Genomic DNA, 14,513 nt, shown 5'->3' on the forward strand with positions numbered 1-14,513 from the left:
CAAACTGAGACAAAGAACCGACAGCAGTAACACGACTCATTATGGACTAGAAAGCATCTAATGCACGGATTTTGCTTTCATTTTGAAAGACACATTTTCCTCACCAGTGCTTTTGCAGCTCTCCATGTCAACCTCAAGCTCCCAGCCCTCGTAGCAGGAGCACTTGACACTAGACTTCTCCTGCTCACACCTTTGGCTACATTTGAGGTGTTTGGCACAGAAGCTCTGGATCTGGCAGGTTTTGTTGTCTGCTCCCAGCTCCATGCCCAAGGGACATGAACACATGAAGCCTTCTCCAGGAATGATACTGCAGTTGTGACTACAACCGCCGTTGTCCAGTGAACACAAGTCTGCAGGACACACAAACAGAAGGACACAGGTTGGAAAGCAGTTTTTTATAAGTATCAAGGTAGGACTGACTGAATTCTAATGTTCTCCTCTATGTGTGGAAGGCATTACATGTGTAAAGGAGAACGTACCACAGAGCTTCTCATCAGAACCATCTGGACAGTCGTCAGTGCCGTCACACAACTTCTCAGCAGGAAGACAAATGGAGTCATTAGTAGCGCACACGTGGTGAGACAATTTGCACACCAGTGCATCGCAGTTGTCCTCGTCCGAGTTGTCCTCACAGTCACTGTCACCGTCACACACCCAGGCCTTGCTGATGCAGCGAGCTGGTGACATCACAACACAAGATTTAGCTTCTGCCCTCAACTGACCTCAATGTCACAGTCTTTAGGCAGTAAAATGTATGGAAATTGTTTTCTCAGAGGAGCAATACAATAGCTCAGCCTTAACATTGATTTATTATAATGAATTTTAATTTTTACTAATCTAAATGCATGCCTTGAAAATGGAAAACAAGTTGAAACAGTGAATAACTAATAGACAAAAAACATAAAAACTCTATTCAGCAATATAGTGAATAGTGTTTTAAATCCCTTAAATCCTTAATTGAGGAAAGATGCTCATACTGTGGGATGATGCATACATCATCCATCATAAAATGACTGACTTTCTAGTAGCAGTTGAGATCTTCCTCACCTGAGTCCCTGCAACTAAACTTGACGGCTGGGTCGCACATGTGAGTGACACCTTCGCAGTTGTTCTCATCACTCAGGTCCATGCAGTCGGTGTCACCATCACAGCGCCAACGCATGGGGATGCACAAACCGTCCATACGGCACTGGAACTCGTCCACATGGCAGCCACCTGGGGGACGAGTAGCTGCAAATACAAAGCATGAGTTGGAGAAAAGTAAATATGAGATGGATCATTTATTTAATGACAAATAAGCAAGGAGAATAGCACTCATTAGTGCGTTTCTGCAATCAGCAGCATGCGCTCTCACAAGAACAAGGCAGCAGATGCCAATGAAAGACCTTTTTTGGGAAGCCATACATGTACACAAATACGAAATACAGGGGATGTCTTAGAGGTAATAACATTCAAACAGAAGTTAGTAATACAAGCCAGCAATACAGATTGACTACATGCACCTGGCAAAGACAGAGGGGAACGACAATAGGCCTTGCTAGCCATTAATTAATGTGCTGATATGATGCACTGTTAGGTCAACTACCGACTCAGTGCCAAGTCAAACAACAATAGCACACAGTCCTCTGATTGATGTCACAAGAGGATAAAGGGCACCACTGAGGAGGTAACACAATGACTGTCCCTCATGACAAAGGTCAACATTTGGCACAGATACAGCAGGCAACCTTGGGCCTTTCAGAGCAGAACATCAATAAAAAAGGCGGGGGAAGGCAATGGTATTGCGTTTTCATTTCTGATAATGGCTGCAAGAGGGCAGGCTGCAAACATACAGAGCGCAGATTGCTCATTAAACCAACAGGTCATGCTGAGCCTTGTTTCTGCTTGCTGGGATTTGACAGCACTTGGCTGGGATTCTGCATGGATCAAGCAGTACATTAAACAGCACAGCACAGTGCACAGCGGTGTATGCTCTTCCATAACGCTGTTGCAGTGGTTAACCAAAGAGACACAATCTTCCATAGACAGGCTGTGGAGATTTTCAAATGGCACAAAATGGCTTAATTATTAGCTAACCTCAAAACATAACCACATCCTGAACAGAGACACTAAGAAGACTTGCTGTAAATGACAGACAGAAAATAGAGGCCAATTAAGGGGGGAAATGTGGTGTGAAAGAGGATGAACCTCTCTTTAATGTAACAACCTTCTAGCCGCAAACAGAAAGATAACTACAATGAAAAAACATACTAGAAGACATTAAAAAATATCTAACCACCATGTAATGTTCTTTACCTTGATTAGTACAGTTGGCATGTGTCTCGTCACTGTAGTCTCCGCAGTCATTGTCGCCATCACAAGTCCAGTATTCTGGGATGCAGCGACCACTGTTGCATTTAAACTGCACGCTGGAGCAGGAATGACTGCAGCCGGCCTCATCACTGTTATCCCCGCAGTCGTTGTCTGTGCAGGAGCACGCACATAAAATATGGTTCTAAATTACACAAGGAGACACTTAGATGAGACACTCACCGTTGTCACACCGCCAGTTGATGTTGATGCAGCGGCCATTAGCGCAGGTGAACTGGGTGAGAGGGAAACATGTGGGATAGGCTGGGAAGAAGGGAAGCAGAAAGGTAGTGTAAAATAAATGACTTCTAAAATAAATGTGCTATTTAAACTAAAACAAAGTCATGTAGCGCAGACGCACCACATGAGTCTGGTTCGTCTGAGCGGTCTCCACAGTCGTCATCCAGGTCACATGTCCAGGAGATGGGGATGCAACGGCCACTGGCACAAGGGTACTGATTTGGTGGGCATGTGCGAGCTGGTGGTAAACAAAACATATTGTCAGTACAGCAGGACCTCGGTTTAAGACGTTCCGTGTTATGACGTTTCGTGGTTACAAACGCAGTCCCATAAATTAAATATAAAAATAATTTTGGTCCATTTGATAACATGAGACTCACTCGAGGTCTAGTTACAGCGTGCACCGGTGGAAGAATACGCGTAACACGCAGCACAACAATGCAGTGTGTGACTTAATTATGTCTCCCAAGCGGCAGTGCGCCAAGGAAAAGGAAAGACATCACCACTGAAGTGAAACTGAACATAAAAAGCTCAGAGAGAGGAGACACGCCCACCATTATTGGCCACTCTTTTGGTCCCAACCGCTCGACCGTCACAACCAGCTTTAATGATAAAGATTATTGAATGCTAGCAAAGCCCAGCCCACAAGACAAGACAATTCACGAGATTGGGTCCACAAGAATGAGACAAGATGAGATTTTAAGAAAAGTACAATTAAAAAATTTGACTGGATAAACTTTTTTTTTTATTTTACTGAGTCACAAAACAATGCAGATTTTGAAATGTTTGTAGTCCCACAAATTGACGCCAAATGATATTATTGTCAACAAATAAACCACTAACGTTAGGATTTTATATAATAACAATAACACTATATAATAATATACCATTATAATGAAATATTTCCTTTAAGATGCTATCTTTCACTGTAAAGTTGTATTGTATTTGCATTGTATTTATTTAATATGTCCTTTTATGTGTATTTTGTGCAGTGCGAGTGACTTGGGAGTTAATTTAGTTATAAGTTCCGACATACACTCAACATGCATGCAACATACCCCTGCCATAACAGGAAGTTCAACTATGGAGCTATAACAGCTTTCTCTCCTCTGGGAAGAACTTCTACAAGATTTTGGAGTGTGTCTGTGGGAATGCTTAGTCAATCAGGTAAGAAGATTTGTGAGGTCATAGGTCACTGATGTTGGAGCTAACTCACAACCTCTGTTCTCGTTCATCCCAGTGGTGTTTGAGAAGGGTAAAGTTGAGGCTATGTGAGAATTGTCTTAAAATTGATTGAATATTGAACCTTATCGAGTGGGTTAGCATAAATTGTACTTTGAACAATGTAGCCCAACCCCAGACTGATTCATGAATAATGAATTTATTAAAAGATGGGAATTTTATTGTCAACGTAATATATATTATTCCTTGGCATTTCCACTGTATCAAGCTGGCATCTAATGCAATTTTCTTAATAATCTTAATAATCGCACAGGAAAAATGTTCTCATCCAGGAAGTTTCTCAATTTAAATAAATCTCAAGACTGCCTTCACTAAGACTTGGAACATACCAGAACAGGTGGTGTTTGATTCATCCTCATCATTGCCGCAGTCATTGTCACCATCACATAGCCATCGCAGAGGGATGCAGCGGTTGTTCTGACATTTGAATCGGTCCGCCGGACAGGTGTGCTGGTCTTGTGGGAGACATCGGAAGCACCATGAATAAACCAAGATACTCTAATTTGCTTCAGTTGATTTCTTAGCCACACACAGACATAAACTGCAAAAGTAATCATGCAATCAAGTGTGGTCAAGGACATCACATCCACGTCACACTGCTTGAAAAAGACACTCTTGGAAGCTCCAGCTTGTGCTTGGTTTGTTCACATTAGCAAAGAGCCTTTAAACAACACTGTGTTTATTTCAGTGTTGCTGAGTAACCATGACAGAGGCATGGAACACTTACGGCAAAGCTCAGGGGCCTCATCGCTGTTATCCAGACAATCGTTGTCCCCGTCACACTTCCATCGCTCTTGGATGCAGCGGTTGTTCTTGCAGGCAAACTCCCCGGCCTGGCACTTTGGCGGTGGTATGTAGGAGGGGTTGGCTGCAGGATGGGAGCAGAAACAGATGGGCCATTGAATCCAGACTTCCACACAATAGTGGCTAGGTGGGCTTTTGTCCATCTTAAAGTTACAATAACATTTGAAGATTCAATCCCCCAGAGCTGGCAGCTATACTGTAAAACTATATTGTATATCGTTTAGTTTGTGGCTGGAAAGCAAAGTTGAGAACGCTTTAACAGACTGCCCGCCTACTGAGTGATGAACTTTCCATTAAAGTGCAAATTGATGATATTTTCTATACAGCTCATCGTTGCTTGGGTCATGAGGGGGCTGGCTGACTTATAGCGAGAGGCTGGGCAGACACTGATCACCTGTCCATCACAGGCCTGACACATACAGAAAGAAAGACATTCACTCCTTCGGATAATAAACCTATCATACATGTTTTTGAACTTTGTGAGGAACCACACAGAACCCATACAAGTGCACTCATCCATTGCGTTGCCTTACCTTTGCAGGTGACATTATCGGCATCCAGGATTTGATCATCAGCACAAGCGCATGTTCTGCCATTAGGGATGGCAAGGCATAGACTGCTGCATCCCCCATTCATAACTCTGCATACATTGGTTCCTTTACATGACAAAATAGTGCATTTTAATGCATTTATAAGTAAGTGTAAAATTACCTCCCAGTTCATCATACGGAATGAAAAGATTACCTTGCTGCTGGTGAGCGTCATACACTCTGATCTCAAAGATGGGCGGCCTCTCATTGCGGAGCAGCGTGACTGTCTTAGTGATAGTGTCCAGCTTGTAGATGCTACCTCCGCGGTACTCATTCCAGAAGAGGAATTGTTTGTAGTGACACAAACCAAAGGCGTGGATCAGCTCCTGGCCCTCATACACGACCTAGAAAATTAGGAAGCACAAAAGCATCACACCTCAAAGTCCTGACTGTCAACATTATGAGATTACAATCTCAAGCAAAACCAACCTTTCGTTCAGTTGTGTTAAGGTAAACCATCTCAATGCGGTCGTAATAGGCGTCAACCCAGTATAGTATACCCTGAGGAATGTCAAGACTCAAACCATTGGGCCACAGGACTGTCTTGCTAGTCAGTAACACTTGGTGATGGGAGCCATCCATCCAGGCTTTCTTGATCTTTCCTCTGTTACTCTCAGTCGGATCCTCCTCCCAGTCGGTCCAATACATCCATCTGGTAAAATAAGAGCGAGAACACACTAGAGTTGTCAGTTCTGTTATTATTTTAAGGAAATTCCCACAAGTATCCAACAGAATCAGTATGTGACCCATGCAGTTGCAGTGTTGCTGGGTAAAAAAAACACACAAAAAAACCTTTGAAAAACAAGTTGAATACTTTACAGTACTACAGTTCCACTTATGGGAAGACAAAGGCCATTAAGCAATTCACCCATTCTGGGGGTCCACTACAATGGCACGCGGGTGGCTCATTTTGCCCTCAATGAGAGTCTTCCGAGTCTGAGAAGCCTTCTCCAGTCTGGCAACACTGATAGTCTTCTTAGGCCCATCATCTGTCCAGTACAGATTGCCTCCCATCCAGTCCACCGCCAGCCCCTCCACTGTGTGGATACCTGACATAAAAAGAAACATCTTTTTATTTTCCTCCATGAAGTTTTTGTAGAAGCTAGGATTTGTTTTGGAAGTACTATATATGATATGATATAGCAACTTTCAGGTTAGGCCTTTGTACAGACAAGGAACTTGTTCAAGGACATTCCCCAAACTATGCCCTCAAACTTGGAATAATTGAGGTATTCAACGTGCCCTAGTAAGAAGACATATTAAGATTCAGGGGACTGCTGATGGTGAAATTACATATTTACAAACAAAGCACATTATAGCTTACTGAGGTCATGGTGAACATTTTGAGGTTGGACCATGTAATATTTTACATGGTCAGGGTCAGGGCAAAATGATCTGACACATTTGTAGGTTAAATAAAAGGCAAATAAAGTAAAGAAACAAAAAAGTACATACAATGCCATTTTTTTCATATAATGCCATTTTGCTTTGTTTCTTTATAATGTCATTGTTTTTCGTTTCTTTTTCAGTTGCTGCCATGAATTGGACTGGTGAGCGTCGCGCTTTCATTGTGGAAACGTTTATCACAACGAACAAATCTGTAACTGCAACACAACGAGCGTTCCGTTTGCACTTCAATCTTGGTAAACAAGATCCCGTACCAGCTCGAAACACGATCTTGTCATGGGTTACCAACTTCAGAGCTACTGGATCTGCATTGAGTGTGTGGACAATAATGGGTCCCATTTGACTGATTTAATTTTTAAACCATAATGAAACAGAATGGCATTATATGTACTTTTCGAAAATAAAAACACTTTCTTGTTTCTTTACTTTATTTGCCTTTTATTTAACCTAGAAATGTGTCAGATCATTTTGCCTGACCCTGTACAAGTAGGATATTTCCAACTTCCCAGCAAACTCAAATGCTGCATGAAAATGCTTTTGTCCCTATTTAAAATTCTTACCATCTTTTAGTATGGTGTCTCTCTCTGTCCCATCTATCTTCTGTCGCCCAATAATGTAGCTGGTAGCATCAGCAAAGTAGATGAATTCACTGGCGGCGTGAAAATCCAGAGCTCGAGGGTTCATGAGGTTCTCAATGGGGATCATGTATTCATCCGGTACTTTTGGATTCATATCCATTCCCCTAATGATTCCGGGGCGACCCTTTCCATACACCAAGAACAGCTCGTGGTCTGGTTCTAGAGAGAAAAAAAAGTGCAGGTTTGAGCGATAGAAATTTGAAGGGGTTCATCCTCTTGATACTTGATACTTACTTTTACAAGACTTGCCATCACTGCCAAGGCTGAACCCAAATCGGCAACGGCACGTGCGCGTCTTGTGGCTGTTGCCCAGTAGGCAGATGTCAGAACAACCTCCAGCCTTACCAAACTGATCCATAGCACACGCATGGCTACGCACTGAAAAGAGTTAGTTGTAGACAATATTATACCATTGGAAAACAAACATTGATTATAGACGTGGACCATTTTGACACACCTTGTGGTTGCCGTCTCTGGTGGTACACGTGCAGCGCGGCGCCTCGGTCGACCCGCGTCACCACCTGGAAGTCAGAACTGTTGAAGCGGTTCACTCGGATCACACTAGTCTTGGGATTGAGGTTGCCTTCATCTGAGTTGGTGGCGTACAGGTAGTTCTCAAACACAGTCAGCCCATACAGGTGTTCAATCTGAAACACAGACATTAAAGAAAGGAAACTGAATTGTCTGGCATTGGCTACTGAAACCACTATCATTAACATGCGAGTTAATAGTTGCATGACTAATACCTTGTGTAACATCATTTGCGTACTTCCTTTCTAAATTTTTGCTAACCTTTCCAGGGCAAAAAAATTGTTTTGACAGGGAAACAAAATACTTTACGATCCCAAACCTGACGGTTGGGATGTGTGGGTTCTTTTTTCACTTTTGGCAACATTCTCCATGTGTAATATACAAACCTTAATGACAACATGTAGTTTATATGCAGGAGGCGTGTATCTCTAGAGGTTTATGATTTGGATTATTCGGCCTTGGCAGAGGTCTATTCTCTACGGAGTGCCATTCTAGTTATATAAGATTTTGTTTCTATGCAGCTCTGTAAGTGTAATGTATGAGCCCTCGTCCTCACTTCCACCCCTGGCTCTTTAACACACACACACACACACACACATGCGCACACACACACCACTCACCGCCCTCCCTGCAGTCCTGATTTCATTAAGACCATTACACCGCTACGCGTTTGAGCCAAGCTTCACTAGGGCCAGACTAATATGTTTAGAGAGGCATTAGCCAGGAAAATCACAGACTCTTCTTAAGTTGTATCAATCAAGGCAATAAAAAGGACTAATCCCCTGGGAGTCGGTGGGGGTGGACTCTCTGCATAGATGCACTGAAGACAACAGCAGAACTGTAATATCTCAAAGGACGACAATATCAAATAGGAAAACAGGCTTTTATGTTATTAAATGATGTTTTTTAAGCCAGTATGGGGAAGTCAGGTGCTGGGCACATTGATGCTTGTTCAGTTGTTGGATCGTCACTTGAAATCTCACCAGCAGGCCCTGAATGATGGTGTGTCTGTTCTTGCCCTCATAGTCCACCACTTCAATGTAGTCCAGGTAGGCGTCAGCCCAGTATACCAGCCGGTTGACTAGGTCCAGTGTGATACCATGTGGGAAGACAATCTTGGTGTCAACCAGCTTTGTGCGGTTCTGACCGTCCATGTCACAGCGCTCCACTCTTGGAGTGGACCCATAGTCAGTGAAGAAGACTTTTCTGCAGCAGAAACCGAAAAGACAATTTCTTTGACAAGAGGATTTAAAGGAAGAGATGTCACGAGTGAATAAGTCATAGTGAAGTCTTTAACTGTCATTAAAAATCAGTGACACTTGGAAAGAGGAACTCAGTAACAGGAACCTGAAACAACCATCAAGCTTTTTCAACCAAAACATGCCTGATCAGCACTACGACAGCAATTTCTTCTCATGTCTTGCTAAAAAGACCTGAGGGGTTGCATTAGGGCATGAGGAAGGAAGCACACACCCCATAGCCGGGTCCAAGGCGATGCCTTTAGGGTTGTACAGTTCTTGGTCCAGCAAGCTAACACACGTCTGGCCGTTCTTGTTGCAGACAAACACCCAGTCGTCCACATCATCCACAAAGTAGAAGTTTCCGGTCAGCCAGTCGATAGCCATCTGTTCCACATCTGAAGGGTATGAAAATGGATAGAGAACAGAAACACATACACAAGCTTTCAGAAATAAAATTAAAGTCATTTTAGGTCCAAGATTGAAGCACAAAATTTCACTTAGTGACTTTTGGCTCTCCTTAGTCCCTATAAATATATTGAGTAAAAAAGATTTTCTGTCCTGTTTGAGCAATAGTGAGCCTCATAGCAGCAATGTACAAGAAACACAAACAGCTGCATTCAGTAAGAGAAATTCCAGTTTGTAATTTACCACAGAAACATAAAATGGTAAACATTAGCTCCTCAGTTTCACCACCAATGAAATCTCCCATAATGTTGCCTAAGCCCATATTTTCCCTCTGCAATTTATGTTCTCTATAAAAATAACATTTATAACTCAAAGATAACTCAAAGATCTTGACTTGCAAAGGATTTCAGATTTTTTACACTTAATCATCATCACTAGTTGACACAAGTGTAGGAATGTAGGACCTTGGTTTAATGCAGAGGTTCTCAATTATTTTCTGTCATGCCTCCACCGGAGGACGGAAATGTTTTCACGCATTGGATGACAATACCACATATGCAAAATTTGTCTGCACTATAGACTGTGGATATAGTCTATCATGCATATGGCATGCCACACAATTTGAATGACTTAATCACTAATTGCTAGCAGTGTGAGTAATTGCAAGCGGATGAACTAACCTTACATACATGTGCTAAAGCTCCCGACCTGCTTTTTTGATTTCCTGAATAAGGAAAGCTTAACTGACTAATTGGCTACTCTTTGCTTTTGAATTAGTTTGTAGTTACCAGTAAACCGCGTCACATATTGTACATTTAAAAAAGGACTAATAGTTAAGTCAACTGAATCAACATTATGTAAAATAATTATTCCCTCATGCTTTCTGACATTCTGGCATCACCATCAAATGACCTAACGTAACTGCTTTCACAAGGCGACAACACTTCTTATAAAACCGACCTAATCAGGCAAGAAAGCGGAACCTTACATAAAAACCTTCATCTCAGCTATAACATGGGAGCACACGAAACAAGTCTCACTTTGAGGTAACAACGGCCTAATGCAAGGCCCCCCGAGAAAATAGGAAGAGAAATTCTACTTTGTGTTGTAACAGCTGTTATCACTTCCTTTTAAAGCACTACACATCGCACAGAGTCACTTCCAAGAAACAACTTTGGCATCTCTTCTTTGACAGGAGTACAACATCGTCAACAGGGATGCTGCAGTCAGCCTGAGGATGCTTCTTTTGCACCCTAAGTAAGCAGGAACCACCCAAACAATGACAGTCATGCAGCATATGCATGTTTCATAACAAAGCACACACACACGCACGCACACGCACACACAAACACACATCTGGGCCTAATGTCCATATCTCCCGCCCCACATTCCAATCACGCACAGTTTCAAATGGCGAGACCCACATGGGATCTACAGTATGCTTAAGTTACGATAAAGGCATAAAAGCATCTCATTCTGACATAAAGGCAGTGCAAAGAAGACATGGTGAGGCTGAAATAAATTTATGAACAGAACATTGAAAATTCTGGCGCATCTCCAAGCCAGAAATAATTCAGGGGACATCTGCAAAGGCAGAGCAAACAGCTCTCTAAAAGGGAAGTAAGTGAAAACACACAAACCGATAAAAGTAATCCTATTCAAAATACCGAAGGGAGGAAGAACAAGAAGAAGATGTTTTGAAACATTAAAACAACAATTTTGACAGAAGAGAAGGTTTGCCATAGAGCTAAGAGGGATAATGATACTCCCAGTGGTATCCTTTTTAAGCCAATAGGCTTCTAAAAACACCCTACACAAGGTATTGATTAGCCTCCTACACAGGAGAGGAGAGAGAGAATTGTTGTGTAACTCTTGAAGTACTCAGTTGCATAACAACCTACAACTCTACAAAGCCATTTAGTCTTTTGACATTTATATTAATTCAGCTTTGGTAAGTGGATAGTTTGTTGGCAAACTCCGCCCTTTCTCCACATCCAGCCCTGTTCGCTTCCTGCCCTTAATGCCTGTTAGGGTGCCAAACTCTGAGGAAACTTTCTACAAACCAAGGGGGTTTTGCATACAAAACCAACCGACCACATGTTTGGTTTTCCCAACTTGTCTCATTCTTCTGAATAGGCTTTAGAGTGGCACTACGGCCTTTGAACAGGAGTCTAATTTCTTACCATTTGGATTGCAGTGCAACCTTGTGAAGAGTTCATGGTCTTCTTGTGTAAAAAGGGCCGTTTAAACACTGCAGAACTGTTTTTTTTCCATAGCAATCTAGAAAATGAACAAGGCTATCAATCATTGTTTGAATCAGTCACATTATAAAATGAATGAGAGAGGCTATTCCTTTGATCATATGGATAATAAAAGGACATAGGAAGGTGGATGCAGGTGACAACTCCCTCTCCCCAGATCTTAAGTATACTAATACTGACGGAAAGAAGCTGAGGGCATACTTGAAAGAGCATTTCTACTGATTCATTCAGAAAGAAGCCTAAGTACAAAGACTACTGACTGACTGATAGTCAGGACAGACGGATGTGGGCTGAGGTGATGGTCCCTGCTGTGGTGTAGGGTGGAGAGGATGGGATAGGCAGGCTTTGCTCCCCTCTTTTATCTTCCCAGACACGCAGACAGAGCAGTCTACATCTGGAACCTTCAGTTTAGTCATCTGTCATGCTGTCCAAGCCTCAAAGCGATAAATCACCTGATGTGTGTGTGAAAACTGCCAACCTCCAAAGCTTAATTTTAACCACATCCTTCTAAGACCAGTCTCTCAAGTATGTACACCATACTTTGAGGAGGAGCGCCCCCACACCCTTCTTGTTATCAGGCTGGGATGTCAGACAAGACAGCTGACCGTATGTCTGTACAATAAACATAAGCCAGCAGGCCAACAAAGTGCATTTTCAGACATGAGTTTGATTACTTTGGTCTGCTGCAAATAATTGGTGCTATACTGCACCCATCCATTGATATGTTTTCTATAGGCCTAAGAACCTAATAATCATTCCCATAATTCAATGTTTAATTCAAGGTTTAACTCAGTGATTCATTATTTTTCATATAGATTTGATCCTGCTTGGTTAAGTTCTCATGACGTAAATGATTTTGGTGCACAAGTGCAATTACAGCACTGACAATAATAATTAACTAAACTGATTCGATTCAGCCTAAAGGCTGTAAGGCTGCAGGCTCCTAGTTGAAATCCAAAGTACATACTAGGGATGTCCCAATCCAGTCTTCAGGATCGGGATTGGCTGTCGATCCGCTGTATTTTGAAAATCCGGTTGCCGTATAATGTTCGCGACTCTGGGCAACACTCCAACACGAAGAAAACGCAGCAGCACCATGCAGACATGTCTGCGTTGTACTGTGGTGAAGTTAGTTCCAAGCTGGACGCTGGATATCGGGTTCCGTAGCTACAGTGGTAGTTGCCCCTCACAGTGCCCGGACTGCTGTTACAGTCACATTTTCATGGCTGGATTTACGGGAAACAAGTTTTACGCCAAGGTCCGAAGATGGTTGTTTTTTTTCAGTTGGCATTTTTAAATTAAATTTCTTAATTTAGATCAAATTAAACATATACAACAAATATGGTGTCACTTTCAAATAAATTTCCTGGATGAAATAGTGCCACAACAGGCTGTTGCAAAACAAATTAAATTAAAGCATACATAATTAACAAAATAAATGGTAAACAAGAAAAAAATGGAAAATTAAATGATAAACTAGAAATTTCCAACAAGATTGAAATCATGAATTGGATGAGCTATTTCTACGGCTTGTTTTGTCTGAAGTTGACAAAAAATAAAGCTACATTGTGAAATATGCCTTGCCGTTCTTTTGAACCCACACATATACAAAATACCACAGAATGGAAGTTGGACTACCTGAAGTTCTCAGCTTTTGGACGGGTGAGATACTATAAGTGTTGCATGTCTGATGGCACTCATAGAGATCCAAGGAATGCTTAGGTCGTTTGTATGTATGCTCAGACACTTGGAAAAATTGAAGGGAACATTGCTGCTGTGTTATTGTGCGGGGAGCTCACACGGTAAGTGCTGTTCTAACCGCTGGTTGTTTATACTAGGGACCGTCAATAAATTACTATTGCGTTGAAGAGAGTTTGTTAAAAAAAAAAAAAGGTCATACATTCTAAATCACACCACAAATTGATCTATAACTATGTCAAATTATTAGTCCTACCCTAAAAGTATTTTGCAGGCCCATTTTTTCAAATTTTATTGTTTATTGGATGGACTTTTATTGCATCTTTTATTGCATTAGGGACCTGAATCACAGAGGTAACGTTCTGTGGTTGCATTATTTTTAATGCTTTGAAGAGCTATTTTCATAACCATATTCAATTCCACAAATTCATGTTTGTAACATGAGCATATTATTTTAAAAAAAAAAGGATCGTACCGGATTGAATCGGCAAGACTATAAAGAAAGTCGGATCGGATCGGAAGCCAAAAAATGTGAATCAGGACATCCTTAGAACGTCCAGTACTTAGGAATGAAATAGCTCATTTTTCCAGAATCAATGTGGGTTTTACCTACAGTATGACGTCCTGACCTACTATTTTGACTCATTAGTGATTATCTACCAGGAGATACTTACTAAATTAATACTATTATGGAACATTTTGTGAAGAATTTATAGGAAATGAAAGTGTCATGTGTTTGAGAGGCACTCCATTCCAACCCACTATTTTAGTTTAAGACTGTCTCAAGTAGGAGCAAGTTAAGTGTAAATCAAGCATGTGCAAAATAGGTCCAACGGAGGTGGCAGTGAGATTAGATCACTACATGAAGTCATACTGCAACACTTGGTGTAACCTGATGTCCGTCAGTGACAGAAGTCATCATTTTATTGTTATTATGTTGACTGTTGCAGATGAAGACAAATGAGAGAAAGTAAAAGTTAATATGTTACCATGTCCTGCTCAAATGAGTCAAAAGGTATTTGGGTCAGTGCTTATGTTTGTGCGTTCATGACCTGACTGGACAGGACCTGAGACAGCTGAAGGAATTTAAGGGATGTACAGGCCAAT

At 41.7% G+C, this 14,513-nt stretch overlaps 1 protein-coding gene across 5 annotated transcripts in view; it reads right to left on the reverse strand.

The window, feature by feature from the left end:
* The window catches only part of lrp1ab (low density lipoprotein receptor-related protein 1Ab), a 114,032-nt gene that overhangs the window by 48,208 nt on the left and 51,311 nt on the right, over positions 1-14,513 (reverse strand). For all 5 annotated transcript variants that reach the window (XM_054785859.1, XM_054785893.1, XM_054785885.1 and 2 more), the window contains exons 7-23: positions 9,275-9,437; positions 8,785-9,007; positions 7,728-7,917; positions 7,505-7,648; positions 7,193-7,429; positions 6,094-6,274; positions 5,655-5,877; positions 5,380-5,569; positions 5,169-5,291; positions 4,559-4,699; positions 4,161-4,286; positions 2,711-2,827; positions 2,533-2,613; positions 2,296-2,463; positions 1,048-1,230; positions 480-677; positions 105-350 (exon numbers count right to left, since the gene is read on the reverse strand). In XM_054785859.1, coding sequence (XP_054641834.1) covers positions 105-350; positions 480-677; positions 1,048-1,230; positions 2,296-2,463; positions 2,533-2,613; positions 2,711-2,827; positions 4,161-4,286; positions 4,559-4,699; positions 5,169-5,291; positions 5,380-5,569; positions 5,655-5,877; positions 6,094-6,274; positions 7,193-7,429; positions 7,505-7,648; positions 7,728-7,917; positions 8,785-9,007; positions 9,275-9,437 — 2,934 coding nt within the window. The remainder of the gene's footprint in view (positions 1-104; positions 351-479; positions 678-1,047; positions 1,231-2,295; positions 2,464-2,532; positions 2,614-2,710; positions 2,828-4,160; positions 4,287-4,558; positions 4,700-5,168; positions 5,292-5,379; positions 5,570-5,654; positions 5,878-6,093; positions 6,275-7,192; positions 7,430-7,504; positions 7,649-7,727; positions 7,918-8,784; positions 9,008-9,274; positions 9,438-14,513) is intronic.

Source organism: Dunckerocampus dactyliophorus, chromosome 1 (genome assembly GCF_027744805.1).
Source record: "Dunckerocampus dactyliophorus isolate RoL2022-P2 chromosome 1, RoL_Ddac_1.1, whole genome shotgun sequence".
NCBI lineage: Eukaryota > Metazoa > Chordata > Actinopteri > Syngnathiformes > Syngnathidae > Dunckerocampus > Dunckerocampus dactyliophorus.